Source organism: Cnephaeus nilssonii (genome assembly GCF_951640355.1).
Source record: "Cnephaeus nilssonii genome assembly, chromosome: X".
Classification (NCBI taxonomy): Eukaryota; Metazoa; Chordata; class Mammalia; order Chiroptera; family Vespertilionidae; genus Cnephaeus; species Cnephaeus nilssonii.
Genome location: NC_137071.1, coordinates 104,457,117 through 104,481,049, shown reverse-complemented (window position 1 = coordinate 104,481,049; position 23,933 = coordinate 104,457,117). Strand labels below are relative to the sequence as shown.

Genomic DNA, 23,933 nt, shown 5'->3' with positions numbered 1-23,933 from the left:
CTCCTCTTGGTTCCTTTTTGTGTTGCGACATTCTCATTCAGCTCCTTATAATTCTCATTGAGTTGTGTGTATTTGTCATTGAGTTGTGTGTATTTGTCATCCAGCCATTTGAGCATCCTTATAACCATTACTCTGAATTCTTTCTCTCATATGTTGCTAACCTCAATTTCATTTAACTCCCTTTCTAGTGATTCCTCTTTTTCTTTCCTTTGGGGATTGTTTTTTTGTCTTCCTATGTTTTGCTGTAACATTTTAATTGTAGATACGATTGCTTTGCTACGCAGGTTCTTTTGGGGATGGTGCTACTGGTGTGATCTCTTGGGTCTCCTGGGCTTGGTAATCTATCGTAGCTCCCTCCTTGAGCTATTTGGGTTCTCTTGATGTAGGCCAGTGAGCTGGAAAGGCACAATTGTGGTGTCTAGAAGTCAGCAGCCATGGAGGGGGGGTGTCCCAATTTTTGTTGTCTGGCATCCTTGGTTGAAATTGTGTGTGCCCAGCAGGGACTCACAGTGGTCCCCAGGAACCATCTGTTGGGGTGGTGGGGCTCAGGAGGCTTGCGCTCTGGAAAGGTGTGACTGTGGTTTCCAGAGTTCTATAGTTGTGGGGTGGGCAGACTCAGCTTTTGTTGCTGCCTCTGTGGTTGGATGCACACACACCCAGTGGCGACTCACAGGGGCACCCGCAGTGCATTTGCCCACAGGGTGTACTGATGCACTCTGAAGGGCCCTGGCGCTGAAGCCAAGGGATTCTGGTGTCTTTGGGCAGGTATCCTGAAAGAGGGAATTCAGCGTTTCTACAGCCAGCAGTAATCCCCTATTTGTATAAGTGCGAACCCAATGGGGGCTCACAGAGGCACCCAAGGGCTGCCTGTCGAGCGGTGGTTTGGGAGGCCTGTGCGCTGGAAAAGTGTGCAACTGTGGTGTCCAGAGTTCTGCAGCTGTGGGGTGTGAAGACTCAGTTTTTGCTGCTGCGTCTGTGGTTGGATATGCACATTCCCAGTGGCAGCTCACAGGGGCACCCGCGCTGTGTTTGCTAGTACTGTGCACTGAAACATTCTGAAGGGCTCTGGCTCTGAAGCCGTGTAATTGAGGCATCTGTGGGCAGGTATCCAGGAAGAGGGAATTCAGAATTTCTACTGTAGGGCAGTGCACCCTTGTCTATACAAAATCATGCCCAGTGGGGGGCTCACAGTGGCTCCCAAGAGCTGCCTATGCAGTGGTGTGCCCTGGATGCCTGTGCACTGGAAACATGAGAATGTGGTGTCCGGAGGTCTGCCATTTTGGAGGGGGAGATTGCACTTACTGGTGCAGGAGCAGTGCACCTTTGGAGATGGAGGTCCCAGGGTCCACGGGTCTGTGGGTGGGGCAGCAGCATTTTGGCTGGAGTGGCTGCTGGATCGCAGGCAGTGTCCAAGGCCTGTCTGGGTGGTGGTGCTGATGAGTTCCTAGAAGAGGCCACTCTCCTCTTCAAGATGGCATGGGCTCCGTGCCCAAGTCCCACAGTCCGGGGAGTGCCCACAGCAGTGGTAGTCTCTCCCTGTCCAAGAAAGCCTGGTCTGCCAGCCCCTGCTGCTCCTGTGGGACTTAACTGTCCCTCACTCACTCACACACACACCACATACATCCACACACTCTCCTTTCATCCCCTCACTCACTCACTTCTTCTCCCTCACCTCCATCCTGCCAGCTGCCATCTTTCCAAGTGTTTTCATTTTTTTCATTGTTTTTATTGAAGGCGATTTATTTTTTATTTTTTTATTTTATAATAAACCTTTATTGTTCAGATTATTACAGGTGTTCCTCTTTCCCCCCCCTTCCACCATAGCTCTCCTCCACCTGATTCCCCACCCCACCTCATGCCCTTACCCCCTGCCACTGTCTTCATCCATAGGTGTAAGATTTTTGTCCAATCTCTTCCCGCACCCCTCAGACCCCCTTCCCCCTGAGAATTGTCAGTCCACTCCATTTCTATGTCCCTGATTCTATTACATTCACCAGTCCATTCTGTTCTTCAGATTTTTTATTCACTTGATTTTTAGATTCACTTGTTGGTAGGTATGTATTTGATGTCTCTTTGTTGTTCATAATTTTTACCTTTACCTTTTTCTTCTTCCTCCTCTTCTTAAAGAATACCCTTCAGTATTTCATGTAATCCTGGTTTGGTGGTGATGAACTCCTTTAGCTTTTTCTTGTCTGTGAAGCTCTTTATCTGACCTTCAATTCTGAAGGATAGCTTTGCTGGTTAGAGTAATCTTCATTGTAGGTTCTTGCTGTTCATCACTTTGAATATTTCTTGCCACTTCCTTCTTTCCTGCATAGTTTCTGTTGAGAAATCAGCTGACAGTCATATGGGTACTCCCTTGTAGGTAACTAACTGTTTTTCTCTTGCTGCTTTCAAGATTCTCTCTTTGTCTTTTGCTCTTGGCATTTTAATTATGATGTGTCTTGGTGTGGTCCTCTTTGGATTCCTCTTGTTTGGGGTTCTGTGTGCTTCCTGAACTTGTAAGTCTATTTCTTTCACCAGGTAGGGAAAGTTTTCTGTCATTATTTCTTCCAATAGGCCTTCAATATCCTGCTCTCTCTCTTCTTCTGGCACCCCAAAAATCCAGATGTTGGTATGCTTAAAGCCGTCCCAGAGGCTCCTTACACTATCCTCTCACTTTTGGATTCTTATTTCTTTCTGCCTCTTTGGTTGGGTGTTTTTTGCTTCCTCATATTCCAGATCTTTGGTTTGACTCTTGGGGTACATTTATCTACAGTTGAGTTTCTGTATATTCTTTATTTCAGACACTGTATGCTTAATTTCTGACTGGTCCTTTTCCATTTTTTGGCATTCTCATTAAGGTCCTTGCAGGTCTCTTCAAGTTTCTCAGCGGTTTTTAGAAGATTCTTGAGTAACCTTATAAATGTGGTTCTGAACTCTGTGTCGTCCAGTAGTTTACTTTCCTCCATTTCTCCCATTCGTGACATGCTTCTGTGTCTCCGCATTTTGGCTGCCTCCCTGTGTTGATGGAGTGGCTTTGTGTGGTAGGTGACTTATAGGGGCCAGTAACTCAGCTTCCCCAATCACCCTAGGTGGTCGCTCTTGGTACACCCCTTTGTGGGCTGAGTGGAAAGTCTTGGTGTAGTTAAAAGCCTTAATTGCTCTTGGTACAATGGGAGGAGTTGACCTCCAGGCCAATTGGCTGTGAGGACTTGCTGTGTCTATAATGGAAGCACTGCTGCGCTGGAGACACGCTTGTGGTACAGGGCTTGTTTGAGTGGGGCTTTGGTGCTCACTGAGTCTGCCTCCCGAATATGTCACTTATGGATGTGAGGAGTTGAAATCTGGTGTCTCACACTGACCACTAGGTACACTGGCTTCTGGATCTCCAATGGGGTGCAGTTCAGCTACTGTCTGAGGCCACCCTGCAGGAGCTACAGCGGGAACTGCAGTCCTCTCCTCCCTGCTTGGAGCTTGGAGGCTTTGGAGCTGTCTGCACAGGGTTGCAAGTTTGCTAGGTTAAACTGCAATAGAGAAGGCCATCCATATGCAAAAGCCACTGCTTGGAGCTTGCGTGTGTTTGTAGATTGTGCAGGGCGGAGTCTCAGGGCATCACTAGGCTAGGGCGTGGCAAACAGTGATGGCTGGAAGTGAGCCGTCTCTGCCTCTCCAACCGCATCCCCGTGTCTTGCACCCCAGAATAGCAAACAATTATTCTTGTGCGCAGCTCTGCAAGCAAGCCACCCTCGCTTTCTGACCCGATGGCAGACAGTCCAGCTTCTCCCCAGAAACTGGATTACAGAGAGATCAGGAGCTTGTCTCTCTTTGGGTTCAAGAAAGCAACGCTCGCCGCCAGCCGGGATTCGCCACCAGCCCGTATTGTGTGTGTGCCCCTGTACCTCAGTTTTTCAGCGTTTGTGCTCTGAATGCTCTTTTGTCTTTCTGTCTAGTTGTAGAACTTCCACTCAGCCAGCTTTCCCGTGGTTCTGGGTGATAGATGTTTTGTCTTTTAGTTGTAGTTTTGAAATTGTTGTGCATAGCAGCAGTTTAGATGTTTACCTACGCCACCATCTTGGATCTCTCCCCGTGATTTCTAATTTTATGCCACTGTGATCTGAGAAGATGCTTGATGTGATTTCTATTTTCTTGAATTTGAAAATACTTTGCCTGTGTCCCAATATGTGGTCTATCTTTGAAAATTTCCTGTGTGCACTTGAGAAGAGTGTATATTCTGTAGCTTTGGGGTGAAATGTTCTGAAGATGTCAATTAAGTCCATCTGATCTAGTGAGTCATTTAGGATTGCTGTTTCTTTGCTGATTTTTTGTTTAGAGGATTTATCTAGTGGTGTTAGTAGGGTATTAAAGTCCCCTACTATGACTGTATTGCTGTCAAGCTCTCCCTTGATATCCTCCAGAAGTTTTTTTTTAATGTATTTAGGTGCTCCTGTATTGAATGCATATATGTTTACCAGAGTTATGTCCTCTTGTTGTATTGATCCCTTTAGTATTATGAAGTAGCCCTCCTTATCTCTTATTATGGCCTTTACTTTGAGGTCTATTTAATCAGATATAAGTATTGCTACCCAGTTTTGTTTTGTTTTTCATTTCCATGTGCCTCAAAATTTTTTTCCATCCCTTCACTATCAGTCTGTGTGAGTCTTTTGTTCTGAGGTGGGTCTCTTGTAAATAGAAAATATATGGGTCATGTTTTCTTATCCATTTAGCTACCCTATGTCTTTTGATTGGAACATTTAATCCATTTATGTTTAAGGTTATTATTGATAGGTAGTTATTTGTCACCATTTTTATTCTTTATGCCTGTTTTCCTACTTCCCTTTCTATTTCTTCCTTTTACAGCAGACCCTCTAGCATTTTTTGCATTGCTGGCTTGGTGGTAATAAACTCCCTTATCCTTTTTTGTCTGTGAAGCTCCTGATTTCACCTTCAATTTTGAATAATAGCCTTGCTGGGTATAGTATTTTTGGATTCAGTCCCTTGCTTTGCATCACTTTGTATATTTTATTCCATTCCCTACTGGCTTGATGTGTTTCTGTTGAGAAATCAGTTGTTAATCTAATGGGAGATCCCTTGTAGGTAACTTTGTGACTCTCTCTGGCAGCCTTTAAGATTCTTACTTTGTCATTGATGTTTGCTAATTTAATTATGATGTGTCTTGGTGTAGGTCTTTTGAGGTTCATCTTGTTGTTTGGGATTCTGTATGCTTCTTGGAATTGTGTGATTTTTTTTCTTCCCTACATCAGGGAAGTTTTCTGTCATTATTTCTTCAAACAGGTTTTCTATTCCTTGCTCAGCTTTCTTTCCTCCTGACACCCCTATTATGCAGATGTTGTTCCCTTTCATGTTGTCCCAAAGCTCCCTTAGGCTCTCCTCCTGCTTTTTACATTTTCTTTCCAGTTCCTGCTTTGTTTGGGTGTTTTTTTTTTCTACCTTATCTTCTAACTTGCTAATTTGTTCTTCAGCTTCTCTTCTACTTTTGAAACTTTCCATTGTGTTCTTTATTGTACCTATGTCATTCTTCATTTCCTCTTCATTTCCTCTTGATTCTTACACATTGCTAAAATTGTCTTCTATCCTTTTCAGCATTCTTATAACCATTGCTCTGAATTCTTTCTCTGACAAATTGCTTGTCTCCATTTTGTTTATTTCCTTTTCTGGTTATTCCTCATTTTCTTTCATATGGGGATTCTTTCTTTGTCTCCCCATTTTTGTTGTTCCTTTGTGATTGTTTCTATGTATTAGATCAAAATGCTATGCCATCCAGATTTTTTGAGTTTGTCTTATATAGTAGAAGTTTTGTGGGACCCAGTATTGCAATCTCTCAGGTCTTCTGGGCTGGGTTTTCTAGGGATGACCCCTACTTGGGATATTTGAGTTCTCTTGGTATAGTTGGGTCTTGAGTGATATTGTCTTGTTCATGGATGGAGTCTCCTCTTAGGGTTTCTGGTTATGTGGCTCACTCTCTCCCATGTTGACTGAACAGTAAAAAATTACAACTTGACAAGACACAATACAAAGGGAAGAAAACACAAGTGTACTCACAACACTGATAACCCCAATAAAAGTGATCACCAGAGAAAAGAGAATGAGGAGAGAGAAAAGAAAGCAAAAATGATATCAAGAAAAGGAAAAAAGTAAGAGAAAAAAAATGAAGAAAAAAGAAGAAGAAAATACATGGGGAGAAAAACACCACAAAACAAGCAAATAAACCAAAAAATACAAACAGCAAACACTCAGAAAAGGTGGGGACAGAATCTATAGAGGCAGAGCTTATATATAGAAAGTAAGGTTAAATAATTGAATGAGTAGGAGAAGGACCATGGTTCTGTACAGAGGAGGTAGAAAGAGAATGAGTGGATAAGAAGAAAAATAAATAAATAAATAGGAAAAATATTTAAAACGTATCTATTCATTTGCTCATTTATTTTTGGAAAAGGAGAATAGAGGGGAGAGCAGATAGGCTTGAGTTTAGCCTGAAACTAAGTAAACAATTAGGAGAAGAAGAGAGCAAGTGAGGAGAAGAAAAACAACAGCATTAAAAATTGGGTAGCAAAGAAAGAGAGAAGAGAAGGGTGCATGGACTTGGAGCATGGGAGAGGAAATTAGATATATGAGTAAGCCAACAGAGACTACAATAATAATAACACGTCAATAAAGCAGATAGAGGAGATCGATTTTTAACAAGGGGTAAAAGGGAAGGAAAGAGGAAAACTAAAGCAGGAACAGGCGAAGAGAAAACAGGATTAAAAGGGAGAAGTGAGGAAGGAAAGGTAAAATAAAATAACAAAAAACAAAAATAGAATGAAGAAAAATAATACAAAAAAGATAAACGAAAAAAAATTAAAATAAAAGATAAAAAATAAAAAAAGTGAAGTGTCGTTCACTCCAGCTGAGTTTTAATGCCCCATGGGGGCTGGTTTAAGACCACACTCTTCTGTTCTGCCTGTCACTTCTCAGTTTCCTGTTAGGTATTCAGCATCGTGTTTAAGTTCCAAGTGATACACTGCTCCTCTGTTTATGTCTATTTCCATAGCCTTGACTGCAAGCAGGCGGGACCAATCTGCCCGCTTTACCTGTCTGCCTTAATCTGTCTGTCAATCTTAATCACTCAAGTGTCTGCTTCTGACAGGGCTTTAGTTGGGGGGGGGGGGGGTGGTGGTGGTGCTGTATCGCTTTCCGGGACTGAACGGACTCTTTTTGACCCAGTCCCTGAGGGCTCTTTGTGGCTATTCAGTCTTTGATTCCTTTGAAAAGCTCATGGTGTAGGCTGGATGTGGCTGTATTAGCTGTCTTGAGGCTGCTGGAGGGGCTGACTCTTCAGGAGAAAAATGGCTGCTTAGGTTTGAAGGGTCAGGAAAGTCTCAGTGCTGGGTTCTTGGTTACCTCTCCCTGTCCTGCTCTCCCCCACTGCCTCTCCTCAGACTCCACAAATCTGCACCTCTATCTGCACCACAGCCTTGGGTGAGTGTTTGTAATTGAAAGGTCCTATGAACTGGGTTTAACAAATAAAAGCAAAGACAAAACAGAGGCAAAACAACCATGCGACTGTGAGTTTCTCTCCCCTGGCCCTGCACAGCTCAGGCAGCTCTTCACACTGCCTTTCTGGGAGCAGCCTCTCATAGCTGTGGACTTAGATCTAGAATACCCTGCCACCAGCAGCCCTGTGGACTTCCTTTCCACAGTTGGATGTTATGCCTGTTCCCACGGGACTCGGACTTGGTGCAGTGCAGCTTTCTCCTGATCCTCATGGCCTGGTGGTCGCACATCTCTATCCAGCCCAGATCCCTGATCTTACCATTCTCCAGGCATCCTCTATCCTTCCTGGCTGCGAATTGTCTCACCAGCTGTGTATAATTCACCAATTCTGGGTGGATGTTATTTGATTTAGTTGCTCCTTCTTTCTGCTCCAGGACAAGGTGCAGGACACATCTGCCTATTCGGCCACCATTTTAAAAATATATATATATATATTTTATTGATTTTTTTTACAGAGAGGAAGGGAGAGGGATAGAGAGTTAGAAACATCGATGAGAGAGAAACATCGATCAGCTGCCTTCTGCACACCCCCCACTGGGGATGTGGCTGCAATCAAGGTACATGCCCTTGACCAGAATCGAACCTGGGACCCCTCAGTCTGAAGGCTGACACTCTATTCACTGAGCCAAACCCGTTTCGGCCGGCCACCATTTTTCATCCTCCAACAAAAGTTATTTTTAAAAGGCATTTAGGAGACAATTTAGGACATTTGAGCACTGAGTGGATATTTGATGATTTTAAGTATTATTTGTATTGTGGTTATGATAAGCAAAGGTTCTTTATTTTAGGGATGCATGCTGAAGTATTTATGGATGAAATTATATGCTGCCTGGAATTTTCTTTAAAATAATTTGGGCTTGCTGAAGGTGGGTGGGAGTATAGATTAAATCAGATTAGCTCTTCATTGACACTTGTTGAAGTAAGGTGATTCATGAGGTATATGAGGATTCATTAGACTCTTCTTTCTACTTTTGTGCATATTTGAAAATTTCCATAACAAAAAGTGAAGAAAAGTGGATGAGTTAATATCCATTATTTTTACTCTCTAGAAAAATATCTAAATTGTTTTTTATTGTTATGTGGTTCATGTTTGCTTTTTTTCTGTGGGCTGCTGGTTCTTGACAAAAACAATCACCACCACTCTTGATTATGAAAGCATAGACTGAGTGTTTGCTGATATTTGAGTAAAGGTGGGATCTACTTAACTCAGTCCAATATTCAAAAGTCTTAACTTGCCCTGACCAATGTGGCTCAGCTAATTGGGCATCATCCCATGCAGGGAAAGGTTGCTAGTTCAATTCAGGTCAGGGAACATGCTGGGGTTGTGGGCTTGATCCTCGGTAGGGGGTGTGCAGGGGGCAGCAGATTGATGTCTCATTCTCACATCAATGTTTCTCTCTCCCCCTACCTTCCTCTCTCTCTAAAAATCAATACAAATATTTTAAAAGTCTTAAATTAATTAAAATCTGATTGCAGTATGATTCTTCAGTGACAAAAATGTTTCTCTGGTGTATTTAAAATCGGATTTAATGAATAAGAGCTTGGCTTATGTGCTACTTTATGAGACTCAATCTATTGTAGAAATTGAGGTTCATTGTTTTCCTTTTGTAAACTTCGTTATGTTGTGTGTATTTGAATTTCACTGCCTTTACTTTTCAAAGAGAATGAAACAGCATGGCCCAAAACTAACTAAAGCAGGTTTTCCATTTCTGTTTTGTTTCTCCAGAGAATTCAGATGATGTTGCCAAGCACATTTTAAATTTGATAAGTGAATCCCCCTCCCTGGATGAAGAAGAAACAAAGATTATTGTTTCTAAATTATCTGATATTTCACAATGTGATGAGATAAGTATGAAACTAACCAAGATTATATTACAAATAATCAATGCTGTTTTGGGAAAGCAAAACAATTCAGTATCTGATCTACATGAAGTAAGCAATGAGTAAGTACTAATACTTTAGTAAAATAGATTGTTTCATACTATTTGTTATTAAATCCTTCACATATAGTAATCATCAATTTTAAAGGTCACATAGCTATGCATTGAAAGCTAAGTTGTGAAAGAATGCATTCAAATTTTAACTGAACCATAATGAGAACGACTTTCCAAATAAATAGTTACCCAAACCAAACCTCGGACATATTTCCCCACTACTGGTGCTTCCCCAAAGTTCCCCATTTCTATAAAATGCTTCCACCCAGTGTTCAAGCAAAAAATCTTAAGAATAAAGCTAGTTACTGCCCTCTACCTTGCAGCCAATCAGTAACCAAGTCTTGTATGAGGCATTGCACATAATTTGTTGTTGTTGTTAATCCTCATCCACGAATATTTTTCCATTTATTTTTTAAAATAAATCTTTATTGTTCAGATTATTACAATTGTTTCTCCTTCCCCCTCCCCATATCTCCCCTCCACCCAGTTCCCACCCTTCCCTCTGTCCTTACCTCCCCCCCTCGCTATCCTTATCCATAGGTGTATGATTTTGTCCAGTCTCTTCCTGTACCCCCCACACAGACACCCCCTTCCCCCTGAGAATTATCAATCCACTCCCATTCTATGCCCCTGATTCCATTATGTTCACCAGTCTATTCTGTTCTTCAGATTTTTAATTCACTTGACTTTTAGATTCACTTGTTGATAGGTATGTATTTGTTGTTCATAATTTTTATCTTTACTTTTTTCTTCTTTTTCCTCCTTTTAAATAATACCTTTCAGCATTTCATGTAATACTGGTTTGGTGGTGATGAATTCCTTTAGCTTTTTCTTATCTGTGAAGCTCTTTATCCGCCCTTCAATTCTGAATGATAACTTTGCTGGGTAGAGTAGTCTTGGTTGTAGGTTCTTGCTATTCATCACTTTGAATATTTCTTGCCATTCCCGTCTGGCCTGCATAGTTTCTGTTGAGAAATCAGCTGATAATTGTATGGGTGCTCCCTTGTAAGTAACTAACTATTTTTCTCTTGTTGCTTTTAATATTCTCTCTTTGTCATTTGCCCTTGGCATTTTAATTATGATGTGTCTTGGTGTGGTCCTCTTTGGATTCCTTTTGTTTGGGGTTCTGTGTGCTTCCTGTACTTGTAAGTCTATTTCTTTTACCAGGTGGGGGAAGTTTTCTGTCATTATTTCTTCAAATAGGTTTTCAGTGTCTTGCTCTCTCTCTTCGTCTGGCACCCCAAAAATTCGGATGCTGGTACGCTTGAAGTTGTCCCAGAGGCTTCTTACACTATTTTCTACTTTCTGAATTCTCTTCTCTTCTTGCTTTTCTGGAGGCATATCCTTTGCCTCTTTGTATTCCAAATCTTTGACTTGATTCTTGTGTTCCTCTAGTCTGCTGCTGGGTCTCTGTATAATATTTTTTATTTCAGTCAGTGTATGTTTCATTTCTAGTTGGACCTTTTTCATATCCTCGAGGGTCTCATTAAATTTATCGGCTTTTTCCATGAAATTCTCGAAAAACCTTATAACCGTGGTTTTGAACTCTATGTCCAGTCGTTTGTTCTCCTCCATTTCTTTTGTTTGGGATGTTTCCTTGCCTCCTCATTTTTGCTGCTTCCCTGAGTTGGTAGGGTAGCTTTGTGTCCTATTGTGTCCTATTGGTTCAATGGTCAGCCTCCCAGTTACCTGAGGTGGACGCTCTTGATGCACCCCTTTTTAGACTGTGTGTACAACCTTGTTGTAGTTAAGTCTTGATTGTTGTTGGTGTCACTGGGAGGAACTGACCTCCAGGCCAATTGGCTGTGAGGACCCGCTGTGTCTATAAAGGAAGAATTGCTGTGCTGGAGACACGTTTATGGGCCGGGACTTGTTCCAGTAGGGCTTTGGCGCTCACTGAGTCTGCCTCTTGAATGTGTCCCTATGCGAGTGGTTGAAATCTGGTGTCATCTCACACCGACCACTATATGCCCTTGTTTCTGGATCTCCAATGGGGTGCAGGTCAGCTACTGTCTGAGGCCACTCAGCAGGAGTTACAGCAAAAACTGCAGTTTTCTCCTCTTTGTTTGGGTGGTTTTGGAGCAGTCTGACTGGAGCTGCAGTTTATTTGGTTAAGCTGCCACAGGGCAGGCCATTTATATGCAAAAGCTGCTGTTTGGAGCCTGGGTGGGTTTGTAGAAGGTGCAGGGCGGGTCTCAGGGTGGGGCGGGTTTCAGGGCAGGGCAGGGTCTCAGGGCGTCACTAGGCTAGGGCGTGGCAAACAGCAATGGCTGCTAGTCTGCCTTTTCTGCCTTTCCGCATTTTTCCAAGTCCCTGCGTCCCGTGCTTCAGCGCAGTAAACACTGATTGCTGGGCGCACCTCTGCAAGAAAGTCACTCTCACTTTCCGACACGATGGCCGAGAATCCAGCTTCTCCCTGTAGGTGTCTGGGTCCCCCGTGCATCCCCAGAAACTGGATTTCAGAGTGATTGGGAGCTTATCTCCCTTCGGGTAGGAAAAAAAGCTGCGCGCCCCGTTGCCCACCACCAGCCCCATTCACGCGCCTCCGTACCTCAGCCCTTCTGCATTTGTTCTTTCTTTTTCCTTCTCAGTTGTAAATCTACCATTCAGCCAGCTTTCCCGTGGTTCTGGGTGGTAGACGCTTTGTCTTTTGGTTGTATTTTTGAAATTGTTGTGCACGGCGCAGTTTAGTTGTTTAACTTTGCCGCCATCTTGGTTCGATCTCTTAAAAATTTATTCTCCATTGATTTTTATAGTGAGTGGAAGGGAGGGGAGAGACAGAGAGGGGAAACATTGATGTGAGAGAGACACATCAATTGATTGCCTCCCGCACATACCCTTACCAGGGCTAGGGATTGAGTCTGCAACCGAGGCACATGGCCTTGACTGGAATCGAACCTTTAGTCTATGGGCCAAAGCTCTATCCACTGAGCCAACTGGGTAGGGTCATAATTTTTTTAAATTAAAAAAAATTATTTTAGAGAGAGAGAGAGGAAGGAAGAAAGAGAGAGTGAGAGAAACATAGATGTGAGGGAGAAATATTGATCAGCTGCCTCCTGCAAGCCCCCTACCAGGGATCAAGCCTGCAACCCGGGCATGTTCCCTGTGAATGGGCCCAGCAACCTTTTGCTGCACCAGAGGATGCCCAACCAATTGAGCCACACCAGCCAGGGCTGTACATAATTTTTTAAATCCCTTAAATATTCCTGGAATCCATCTACTTCTCTCTATCTTTACCACCACTTTGCTATTCCTAGCCCCATTTCTCTCATCTGACTCTATAGTAACCTGTAAACTCGTCTCTCTGTTCTGCTCTTGTCTCTCTATGGTCTATTTTCTACATACTAGCCAGAATGATCTTTTAGTGTATATATCATATCATGCCATTATCTTGCTTTTAAAACTACTCAGTGGCTTTCTGTTACATGTAGAATAAAGTTCAAATGTCTTGGCCCATGAGGCCATGCAGGATCTGGCTTTACATACAATAGTTTTATTTAATCTTTAAGACAATATTTTGAGATGAGTGCTAGTATTACTCTGACTTTGCAGATGAGGAAATGGAAGCTCAGTGATGTTATTTTATTTGCCCACATAGTTAGAAATTAGAGGAGCTAAGATTTAGACCTTCTGTCTGAGTGCAAAGCCAAGGCTCCTATCTAATAATTCCTTAACAAAATGAAGATAGTGATTAAAACTCAAAGAAAAGTCTCACACTTAGGAAATCTTATAAGGGGGATGGGCTTTTTTACATTTAAAAGGTAGGAATGCTCTTCTCTACCTGGTGTTTCTTGCAGAATACTGAGGATAATCAACCATGTCGGTCACAAGATGGAGTTTTTTGGGAGGAAAGCAAATCTGACCGTGGCCAACCTGGCTTTGGCTGTCCTGCAGGTGGACCACACATTTGAAGGCATGATCTTCAGCATTCGCTCCTACGAAGAAGGTACAGACCCTGAGGTGAGTGCAGCTCAGGGAACTGAGAGCCAATCTGCCAAACATTTTTCCAACTCGTCATTCATTCACACCGTGGGAGGGAGAGGGGTTACTTTTTGTAAGGTTTTAATCTTCAGGGGACCTTATGAAAACACAACTGTCCCAGGGAAGATTTATTCATAACCCTCAGTAGGCTAACACCTTGGATGGAATGGCATCTATGAGATGAGCAATGATACCACCTTTGGTCCCGTGACCTGTAATCATCTCAAATGTCAATTTATCATTTGGTACCATTTATGGAGCACTTATTATATGTTGAGCATTGTGTTCCTGTTTCATTTTTACAGATAAATAAACAGAGAAGTTAAGTAACTTGCCTAAGGATTCACAGCCTAATGGCTGAGCCGAGATTCAAACTTATGCCTGGATAGCTTTAAAGTCTGGGCCATTTCCAGCACTGCAATACTTCAGCCTTTGTCAGGCCATAGGCTGTCAAAACCTGTTCAAAAACAATTTGAGAGACCAGTATTTTTTAAACTTAAAAAATTATGACATTTACATATGGGGAAATACACAAGTTCTAAGTATACACTCTCTGAATTTTGACAAGTGTGTGCATCTGTGTATTTTAAACCCCTATCATGATATAAAACATTACCATCACTCCTAAAAGTCCCTTCATTCCTTTGCCAATCCCTGAAAGTACTACCTCCATTAGTAACCACTATCCTGATATTTTTCCACTAAAGTTTTGCCTGTTCTAGAACTTTATATAAATGGAATCATATAATATATACTGTTTTTTGGGAATTTTCCCACTTTTAAAAATTTATTTTTCAATTACAATTTGTATTCAATATGATTTTGTATTAGTTTCAAGTGTTCAGCACAGTGGTTAGACAATCATATTCTTTACAAAGTGCCCTTGCATATTTCAAGTACCCACCTGGCACTGTGCATATTTCTTACAATTAATATGTACTGTCATGTATAAGGCTTCTTTCATGTAGCATAATGATTTTTGTTGTTGTTGAGATTCAATTTTTTGCTTCTGCAATTTATTCTTTTTTATTGCTCAATAATATTCCATTGTATGGATATACCACAGATGGTCTGTTGTGTTGATGGCCATTTGGATTGTTTCCAGTTGTGGCTATTGTGAGTAATGCTGCATTGAACATTTATGTAAAAGTCTTTGTGTGGACTTGTTTTTCATATATTTTGAATAAATACCTATAAATGGAATTGCTGGTGCATAATATGTATGTTTGCATTTGTAATACTATTTTCTAAAGAGGACAATGATGTGGAGTGAGTTTTCATGTTTGTGTTGGCCATTTGTATATCTTTGGTGAAGTATCTCTTAAAATATTTTGCCCATAACCCATTGACACAGACAATAGTGTGGTGAAGGCCTAGGATGAAGTGGAGGTTGGGTGGAGGTAGGCAAAGAGTGGGAAATGGGGAACATATATAATACTGTCAACAATAAAAATATTTTGCCCATTTTTTAAAATTTAATAAATCTTTATTGTTCAGATTATTACAATTGTTTCTCCTTTTTCCCCCCATAGCTCCCCTCCACCCAGTTTCCACCCCACCCTCTACCCTTACCTCCCCCCCATTGTCCTCTTCCATAGGTGTACGATTTTAGTCCAGTCTCTTCCTGCACCCCCCACAACCCTTTCCCCCTGATAATTATCAATCCACTCCCATTCTTTGCCCCTGATTCTATTATATTCACCAGTTTATTCTGTTCTTCAGATTTTTAATTCACTTGATTTTTAGGTTCACTTGTTGATAGATATGTATTTGTTGTTCGTAATTTTTATCTTTTTTCTTCTTCTTATTCTTAAAGAATACCTTTTAGCATTTCACATAATTCTGGTTTGGTGGTGATGAACTCCTTTAGCTTTTTCTTATCTGTGAAGCTCTTTATCTGACCTTCCATTCTGAATGATAACTTTGCAGGGTAGAGTAATCTTGGTTGTACGTTCTTGCTATTCATCACTTTGAATATTTCTTGCCACTCTCGTCTGGCCTGCATAGTTTCTGTTGAGAAATCAGCTGACAGTCGTTTGGGTACTCCCTTGTAGGTAATTAACTGTTTTTCTCTTGCTGCTTTTAATATTCTCTCTTTGTCTTTTGCCCTTGGCATTTTAATTATGATGTGTCTTGGTGTGGTCCTCTTTGGATTCCTTTTGTTTGGGGTTCTGTGCACTTCCTGGACTTTTAAGTCTATTTCTTTCACCAGGTGGGGGAAGTTTTCAGTCATTATTTCTTGCTCTCTCTCTTCTTCTGGGACCCCCATAATTCTGATGTTGGTACGCTTGAGTTGTCTCAGTGGCTTCTTACACTATCTTCAACTTTTTGGATTCTTTTTTCTTTTTGCTTTTCTGGCTGAGTGTCCTTTCCTTCTTTGTATTTTAAATTTTTGACTTGATTCTTGTGTTTCTCTAGTCTGCTGTTGGGTCTCTGTATAATATTTTTTATTTCAGTCAGTGTATGTTTAATTTCTAGTTGGTCCTTTTTCATATCCTCGAGGGTCTCGTTAAATTTATTGGCCTTTTCTAGGAAATTCTTGAAAAACCTTATAACCGTGGTTTTGAATTCTATATCCAGTTGTCTGTTCTCCTCCATTTCTTTCATTTGTGGTCTGTTTCTTTGACTCTGCATTTTCGCTGCTTCCCTGAGTTGGTAGGGTAGCTTTGTATGCTAGGTTTCCTATATGGCTCGGTGGGTCAGCCTCCCCAGTTACCTGAGGTGGACATTCTTGGTACTCCCCTTTGTGGACTGTGTGTACAGCCTTGTTGTAGTTAAGTCTTGATTGTTGTTGGTATCACTGGGAGGAAATGACCTCCAGGCCAATTGGCTGTGAGTATCAGCTGTGTCTACGCCAGGAGACCTTCTGTATTGGAAACAGCCTTATAGGACCAGACTTGCAAAAGCCTCTGTGCTCAGCATGGATGGGGCGGAGTCTCAGGGGTCAGCAGACAGTCTTGGCTTCCCATCAGCCCTGTCCTTGCACACACGACTCCAGACCTCTGCCTTTCATGGATCCCCTGAGTTTCTGCCTGACAGTCCAGATTCCCCCTGTAAGAGCGTGGGTCCTCCAGGGGCTCGCCCGGAACTGGGTTTCAGTGCAGTTGGAACTGGGATTCAGTGCAGCCAGGAGCTTCCAACTCCTTCCACTATGGAAAGCCTGCAGCAATCTCCGCAGTCAGACCTCTCTGCGCGCACTCACACGCGTGTGCGCCTCCAGATCCCTGCCCGCTGAGGCTCCCCCGAGTCTCCGAGTCTCCGTGTGCCTTTCTCTACAGTCCAGACTCCACCCGTATGAGCCTGGGTCCACGGGGTTTCGGCTGGAGTTGGGGTTCAGTGCAGTCGGGGGCTTCCTTTCCCCTCCCACCAGCCAGGCACTTGGCCGCCCTTACTCTCTGCGCGTGCGTCTCTGTACCTCAGCACTTTGTGGTTCCTCTGATCTGTGAGCTTTTCTCATTCCTTCTAGTTGTAGAATTTCCACTCAGCCAGCTTTCCTGTGGTTTTGGATGATGTCCGTTCTGTCTTTTAGTTGTTTTGAAATTGTTGTGCAAGGCAGCAGTTTAGGTGCTTACCTAGGCCGCCATATTGGTTTCTCCCTATTTCGCCCATTTTTAACTTGGGTTATCTTATTATTGAATTACTAGAGGCCCAGTGCATGAAATTCGTGCATGGTGGGGTGTCCCTCAGCCCAGCCTGCACCCTCTCCAATCTGCTCCCATCTGGGACCCCTTGAGGGATGTCTGACTGCCCGTTTAGGCCCGATCCCTCTCACAATCCAGGACTGCTGGCTCCCAACCGCTCACTTGCCTGCCTGCCTGATTGCCCCTAATTGCTTCTGCCTGCCAGCCTGATCACCCCCTAACCACTCCCCTGCCAGCCTGATAGACGCCTAATTGCTCCGCTGCTGGCCCGATTGCCCCTAACTGCCCTCCCCTGCAGGCCTGGTCGCCCCCAAATGCCCTCCCCTGCTGGCCTGGTAACCCCTAACTGCCCTCCCTTGCCAGCCTGGTCGCCCCCAACTGCCCTCCCCTGCTGGCCCAGTCACCCCTAACTGCCCTCCTCTGCAGGCCTGATTACCCCCAACTGCCCTTCCTTGCAGGCCTGGTCCCTCCTAACTGCCCTCCCCTGCTGGCCTGGTCCCCCCCCCCAACTGCCCTCCTCTGTTGGCCCAGTCACCCCTAAATGCTCTTTCTTGCAGGCCTAATAACCCCCAACTGCCCTCCCCTGCAGGCCTGGTCCCCCCCAACTGCCCTCCTCTGTTGGCTCGGTCCCCCTAACTGCCCTCCTCTGCAGACCTGGTCCCCCCAACTGCCCTCCCCTGCTGGCCTGGTAACCCCTAACTGCCCTCCCTTGCCAGCCTGGTCGCCCCCAACTGCCCTCCTCTGCTGGCCCAGTCACCCCTAACTGCCCTCCTCTGCAGGCCTGATCACCCCCAACTGCCCTTCCTTGCAGGCCTGGTCCCTCCTAACTGCCCTCCCCTGCTGGCCTGGTTCCCCCCCCCCCAACTGCCCTCCTCTGTTGGCCCAGTCACCCCTAAATGCTCTTTCTTGCAGGCCTAATCACCCCCAACTGCCTTTCCCTGCAGGCCTGGTCCCCCCAACTGCCCTCCCCTGCAAGCCTGGGTCCCCCCAACTGCCCTCTCCTGCAGGCTTGGTCACCCCTAACTGCCCTCCCCTGCTGGCCTGGTCCCCTCCAATTGCCCTGCCCTGCAGGCCTGGTCTCTTCCAACTGCCCCCCTTTGCTGGCCCAGTCACCCCTAATTGCCCTCCTCTGCTGGCCTGATTGCCCACCACTGCCCTCCCCTGCCGGCCATCTTGTGGTGGCCATCTTGTGTCCACATGGGGGCAGCCATCTTTGACCCCATGGGGGCAGCCATCTTGTGTCTTGGAGTGATGGTCAATTTGCATATTACTCTTTTATTAGATAGGATAAACTTTTTTTTACATATTCTAGTAAGAGCCATTTATCAGATATATATTTTGAAAATATTTTCTCTTTGGCTTCTCTGTTTATTTTCTAAAGGATGTCTTTTGATGAGCATAAGTTTTAATTTTGATCTGTGTTCTTTTCTTTTATGAATAACAATATATGATTTGTCTAAGAAATCTGCCTGCTGGCAAGTCATGAAGTTATTCTCCTATATATTTTTTTAAAAGATCTATGGTTTTAGCTTTTATGTTTAGGACTATAATTCAAATTAATTGGATTGTATTTCATGTATGGTATGGTGCATGATTTGGAGTTCATTTTGTTCAGTATCAATATCTATTAATTCCAGCACCATTTATTGAAGACTTTTATTTCCCAGTGGCTTGCTTTAGCATTTTTAAAAAAATCAAATACTTGTGTAAATGTTAGGCTATTTCTTCACCATTCTCTCTCTCTTTTTTCCTCTTGGGATTCTGAATACAGGTAGATAAGAATTTTTAATGCTGGCTCAAAGGTCCCTGAGACTCTGTTCATGTTTTTAATCATTTTGCTATCTATTCTTCTGATAGAATAATTCTATTGGTTTATCTTCATGTTCATTGACATCTGTCATCTTCATGTTAGTACTGAACCCTTCCTGTGCAATTTAAAAATTTTTAATACTGTATTTTCAGTTCTAGAATTTCCATTTTGTTGTGTGTGTTTTTGCTTCTGTTTCCATGCTATTTCTTCCTCTTTTTGCAATAATTGAAAGCATATTTTATTTTAAATACCTGAGCATAGTTATACTAGTTATACATAGTTGAAAATTCTTGTCTGCTATTTCTAACATCTGAGTCATCTCAAAATTAATCTCCATTGATATTATTTTCATTGAAAATGTATCACATTTGTTTTTCTTTCAAATATTGAGTAATATTGGATTATGTCTTGCATATTGTGAGTGTTATGTTGTGGAAACTCTCCATTCTACTATATTCCTCTAAAGACTACTGATTTTTGTTATACCAACTAACTTGGTTGGAATCAAACTGTAGATTCTATCTCTTGGGTGGCAGCTCAAATCTCAGTCATCTTTTACTTGGAGTCTGTTTTGTACATATATGGTTCAGAGGTCAGACAGACTTTATAGTCAGAATTTTGGTTCCCCCCTATTTAGCTCTCTGTTCTTTGGGACTTGTCATTAACCTTCCAGTGGCTGTTGTTGTCTAGACCTTTTTATGGTTCTTCATGTCAGAAAGACTGCAGATTTTCTATCAGAATTTTGATCATCTTTCATAGTATTAGTTTTAGAATGCTATCAGGTAAAGGCTATAAAAACTGTTAGCTCAACTTGCGATGTTACCTTTTTCCAAATGTCTACTTGGAAATCTGCCTGCTTTTGTCATTTTCCAGTGTCTTCAAGTCATGGTTATTTTGTATAGTTGTTATATACAGGAGGGTCAAGTCCATTAGGAGCTATTCGGCCATACTAGAAGCAGTTGTTGACCTCCCATTGTGTTTTGGTTACATATGGGGTATCCTATTATAGACCTTGATGGAGAAACAAACAAACCAAACCCGTTCACATTCTTTTTTAAAATTTTTTCTTTATTGATTAAGGTATTACATATGTGTCCTTATCTCCCCTTGCTCCCCATCCCCCCGCTCATGCCCTCACACCCCTGGTTTCTGTATTCATTGATTATGCTTATATGCATGCATACAAGTCCTTTGGTTGATCCAAACTGCTTACATCGAGCATGTCAAACTCGCGGCCGGTTCGGCTTACATGTTGAAGCTAAAGTATAACCTCTCCATAGTACTTGATTGCCCTAGTAGAGTTCATTTGTGCCAGGAGAAGAGCTATATGGCTTTGGGGGTTACAAATCATTCTTAGAAATATTATAAACTTTCATCTCCCCATGATGCACCCAGCTACATAACAGTTCCTTGGTAGTATGAATAGTGGGGAAAATGTGGGACAAAATCACATATAACTTTGTAAAGTTACATCCCAACTATGTGACATTAGACAAGTCACATAACCTCTCTGAGCCCCCATTTCCTGATAGCATATACAGCATACTTTTCAGAGTTGATAGGGGGATTAAATGAGAGAATACATATAATAGTGCCTATATACTTTGTTTTGTCTGGGAAAGTCCAGGTTTACAACTGTGGTCCTAATGTAATTATTGGTAAAGCCCCCTTTCACTGTCAAAAATGTTCTAGTACTTATCAAATATTATTACCAGTCAAATCAGCAAATTATTCTCATAGTGAGCCTCTAGAAGAATTCTTAAGGCCAAAAATCTCACTTTCCTGCCTCAATTATTAACAAAAGCATTGCTGAGTAAACTACGGGGCAAGTACCTAATGCCATTGTATTGCTTTTATTTTTCTTTTTTTCTGTTTTTCCCCCCTCTTAGAACTATATGGAAGAAGATTGGCCTTTATTTCTGAGAATCAGAATCAAATCACCCAATTTGTCATTCCTCTTTCCACCTCTATAAATACCCAGGTGGAAGAAGATCAAAAGGAAAGAAATTCAAAGATAGGTTTAGAAAGAAAAGGGCACTGTGTGTGTCTATGTCTATGTGCACCTGGTCATGTCTTAGCCTGTCATCTGATTGTGCACATGTCTGCATATGTGTGTGTGTGCGTGTGCATGTATGTGCGCGTGCTTGCGTGTGTGTGTGTGTGTGTGTGTGAGTAAAAGGGATAGTATAGTGTGTGGAGCTAGTTCTCATCCTTCAGCCCTCCATCTGATACTCTGAGGCTGGGCTGGGGTGTGAGGTGGAGAGGACTTCAAGCTCATGGATGATGGCTCTAGTTTTCATTTTCTGGCTTTTCTTGGCAGATTTACCTAAGTGAAGTCCCTCTGGGGAGGGTTTTGGCTTCCATATATTTGCCTAAATCACTGAAGGAGGGAATTCCTCTTAGCAATTTACAGACGATCTTATTTAATTTCTTTGGCCAAACTTCACTCTTTAAGGTAAGTTCTTGCCTTTGGTAACTATCATGGATTGACATGTGGTGACTCATAGTAATTATTAACTCTTCCTATTTTCATGGTGTTTTGTTTATTTTAGAATTATGCTTTCTGATTTATTCCACAAGTCTCCCAGCACAACCCCTGGCCCACAACATGAATCAACATCTATTTTAATGATATTCCACAATTTTTAATTTTCACAGCTTCTCAGCTTTAGAAGGGACCTTAAGGATGATCTGGTGACCAAACAGAGTCTTCAAGATGTTTCTAAGCCAGGAAATAACAGCAAGTTCTCCTGATAAAATGCTATTTCAGCTTGTCAGTACTTTCCTTCCAAATCTCCCTGACTTCTTCAAAGCCGACATGCCCACTCTCACAGGCCAATTTATTTGAAGCTGAGCAGTGTTCAACCGAACAATTGCTTGCAGGAAGTTGTTATTCTTTCTCACCACCTCCACAGTACCTTCTCTGAGGGATCCAGTCCTCACCCATTATTGAAACAGAGAGGTAGTATAATGTGGTGGTTAAGAGCATAGACTCTGGGACCAGACTGGTTGAATTTAAAGCCGGCTATGCTGTAATCTTCCTTTGTGACCTTGGACAAGTTACTCAACCTCAATGTGCCTTAAATTCCTCCTATGTAAAACACGATAAGAATCAGTATCACACTTGGCTGTTGAAGGATTCTATAGTACTTAGAATATTGGCTGGCACATAAGCACCATGTAAATGTTTGCATTGCTATAATTATTTTCCTATATTGGGGCTCTGCCTACTAAAAATCCCACTTCTTCAGCCTGCTCCATCTCAGTTAGCTGTTGGGAAGACAGCAATCAGAATTTGTGTTAATATTTACATTTATTATTTCATGTACTTCTCACAAGAAACTGAGTCTCAAAGAATGCTGTGGTCTGAATGTTTGTATCCTCCTAAAATTATTGTGCTGATATCCTAGCCCCCAAGGTGATGGTATTAGAAAGGAGGTGCTTTGGGAGGTGATTAGATTCGGAGAATGAAGCACTCATAAATGGGATCAGTACCCTTATAAAAGAGGCCTTAGAGAGCTCCCTCGCCTCTTTCACCATGCGAGGACATAACAAGATGCCATCTATGAACCAGAGAGTGGGCTTTCACCAGAACCTGACCATATGAGCACCCCAATCTTAGACTTCTAGCCTCCAGAACTGTGAGAAATATATTTCTGTTGCTTATAAGCTACTCAGTCTGTGGTAATTTGTTATAGAAGCCTGAACAGACTAAGACAAAGAGGTTAAGTAATTTTGCCCAAAATCTCACAACTAGGAAGTGGCAAAGCTGGGAATCAAACACAGGCTATCTGACTCCAAAGCTCAAGTATTTAATAGGTTAGTACGTTAACTTGCCCAGGTGTGCTTGCATTTTCTAAAGAGGCTATTCAGAGGAATGAATTTCTAATGGTCAAATATTCACAGAATTATTTTGGGGGATATTGTTCTGGGCTAACTTAAATATACCACATACCAACTTAAATATGCTACACTGTTTCCAGCTATGTCTGTATGATGTTCTGTTCTACTGGAATTCTTTAACCTGTCCCCTATCTATCTAAAATCTATTTATTCCTGTGGGCTTAGCTCCAATCCCACTCAGTAAGTCTGCTTGAAGTTTGTGAGCCCCTGCTCTCCTCCTTCTGCTTGTATTCTTGTTTTATACTTCTGCCTAATTTTTCAATTAGGCTGTGGCATATGTCATGGCTCAGACATGTTTTATTTTTATGGTACCCAGGATAGGGCTAGGTACCCAACATGTTATTCAGTGCACATGTATTTATTATACCTTTCTAAATCCTCATCTCAGGACATACCTGAGATAGATAGATAGATAGATAGATAGATAGATAGATAGATAGATAGAGAAAGTGAAACATTGATGTGTGAGAGAAATATCAATGTGAGAAACATTGACTAGTCACCTTCCATACATGCCCCAACTGTGGATTGAACCTACAACCTAGGTATGTGCCCTGACTGGGAATTGAACTGACTGACAACCTTTTGATGCACACGAAAATGCTCAACCAACTGAGACACTCTGGTGAGGCTATTATACCTTTTTAAATAGCAAAATTTAAGCTAGATACAGAACAAGACAGCTAATAAAAAAGTAATGAAAATTAAGAATGTGATTCATAAGCATTCTGACCACTTTGGTAGGCTTGTAATTTCTCTGAATCATCTGAGATGCCATTATTTTGGTAATTTTCTGTTTCTTCAGAGGGCTGTGCTTGTGTTATCGAATAAGAGATAAACTTCTCTGCATACATTTCAAACCTAATAAGTATTTTATATTCACTAACACCTTCCATCGAAAGGGATTAAAGATCTTTGCCAAAATTAGCCTACAGACGTCATAGTGACAGAAGAAGGATTAAAACTAGCTTGTCATCAAATTCAGAGCTGGAAGCGCTCTTATAACTCATAATCTCTCATCTCCTCATTTTACCAATGAGGAAATTGAGACCCAAATAGGGAAAAGGACCTGCTGGAGGTGACACAATTCATTCATTTATTCATGAAGTTAGTTATCCAGACAGCAAA

At 42.2% G+C, this 23,933-nt stretch overlaps 1 protein-coding gene across 1 annotated transcript in view; it reads left to right on the top strand.

Moving 5' to 3' along the window:
• The window catches only part of LOC307095401 (adhesion G-protein coupled receptor G4-like), a gene marked incomplete at both ends in the record, with an annotated part of 116,952 nt that overhangs the window by 21,053 nt on the left and 71,966 nt on the right, over positions 1 to 23,933 (top strand). The window contains 3 exons of the mRNA XM_079764607.1: positions 9,263 to 9,479; positions 13,268 to 13,430; positions 21,223 to 21,357. Of these exons, the coding sequence (XP_079620733.1) occupies positions 9,263 to 9,479; positions 13,268 to 13,430; positions 21,223 to 21,357 (515 nt within the window). The remainder of the gene's footprint in view (positions 1 to 9,262; positions 9,480 to 13,267; positions 13,431 to 21,222; positions 21,358 to 23,933) is intronic.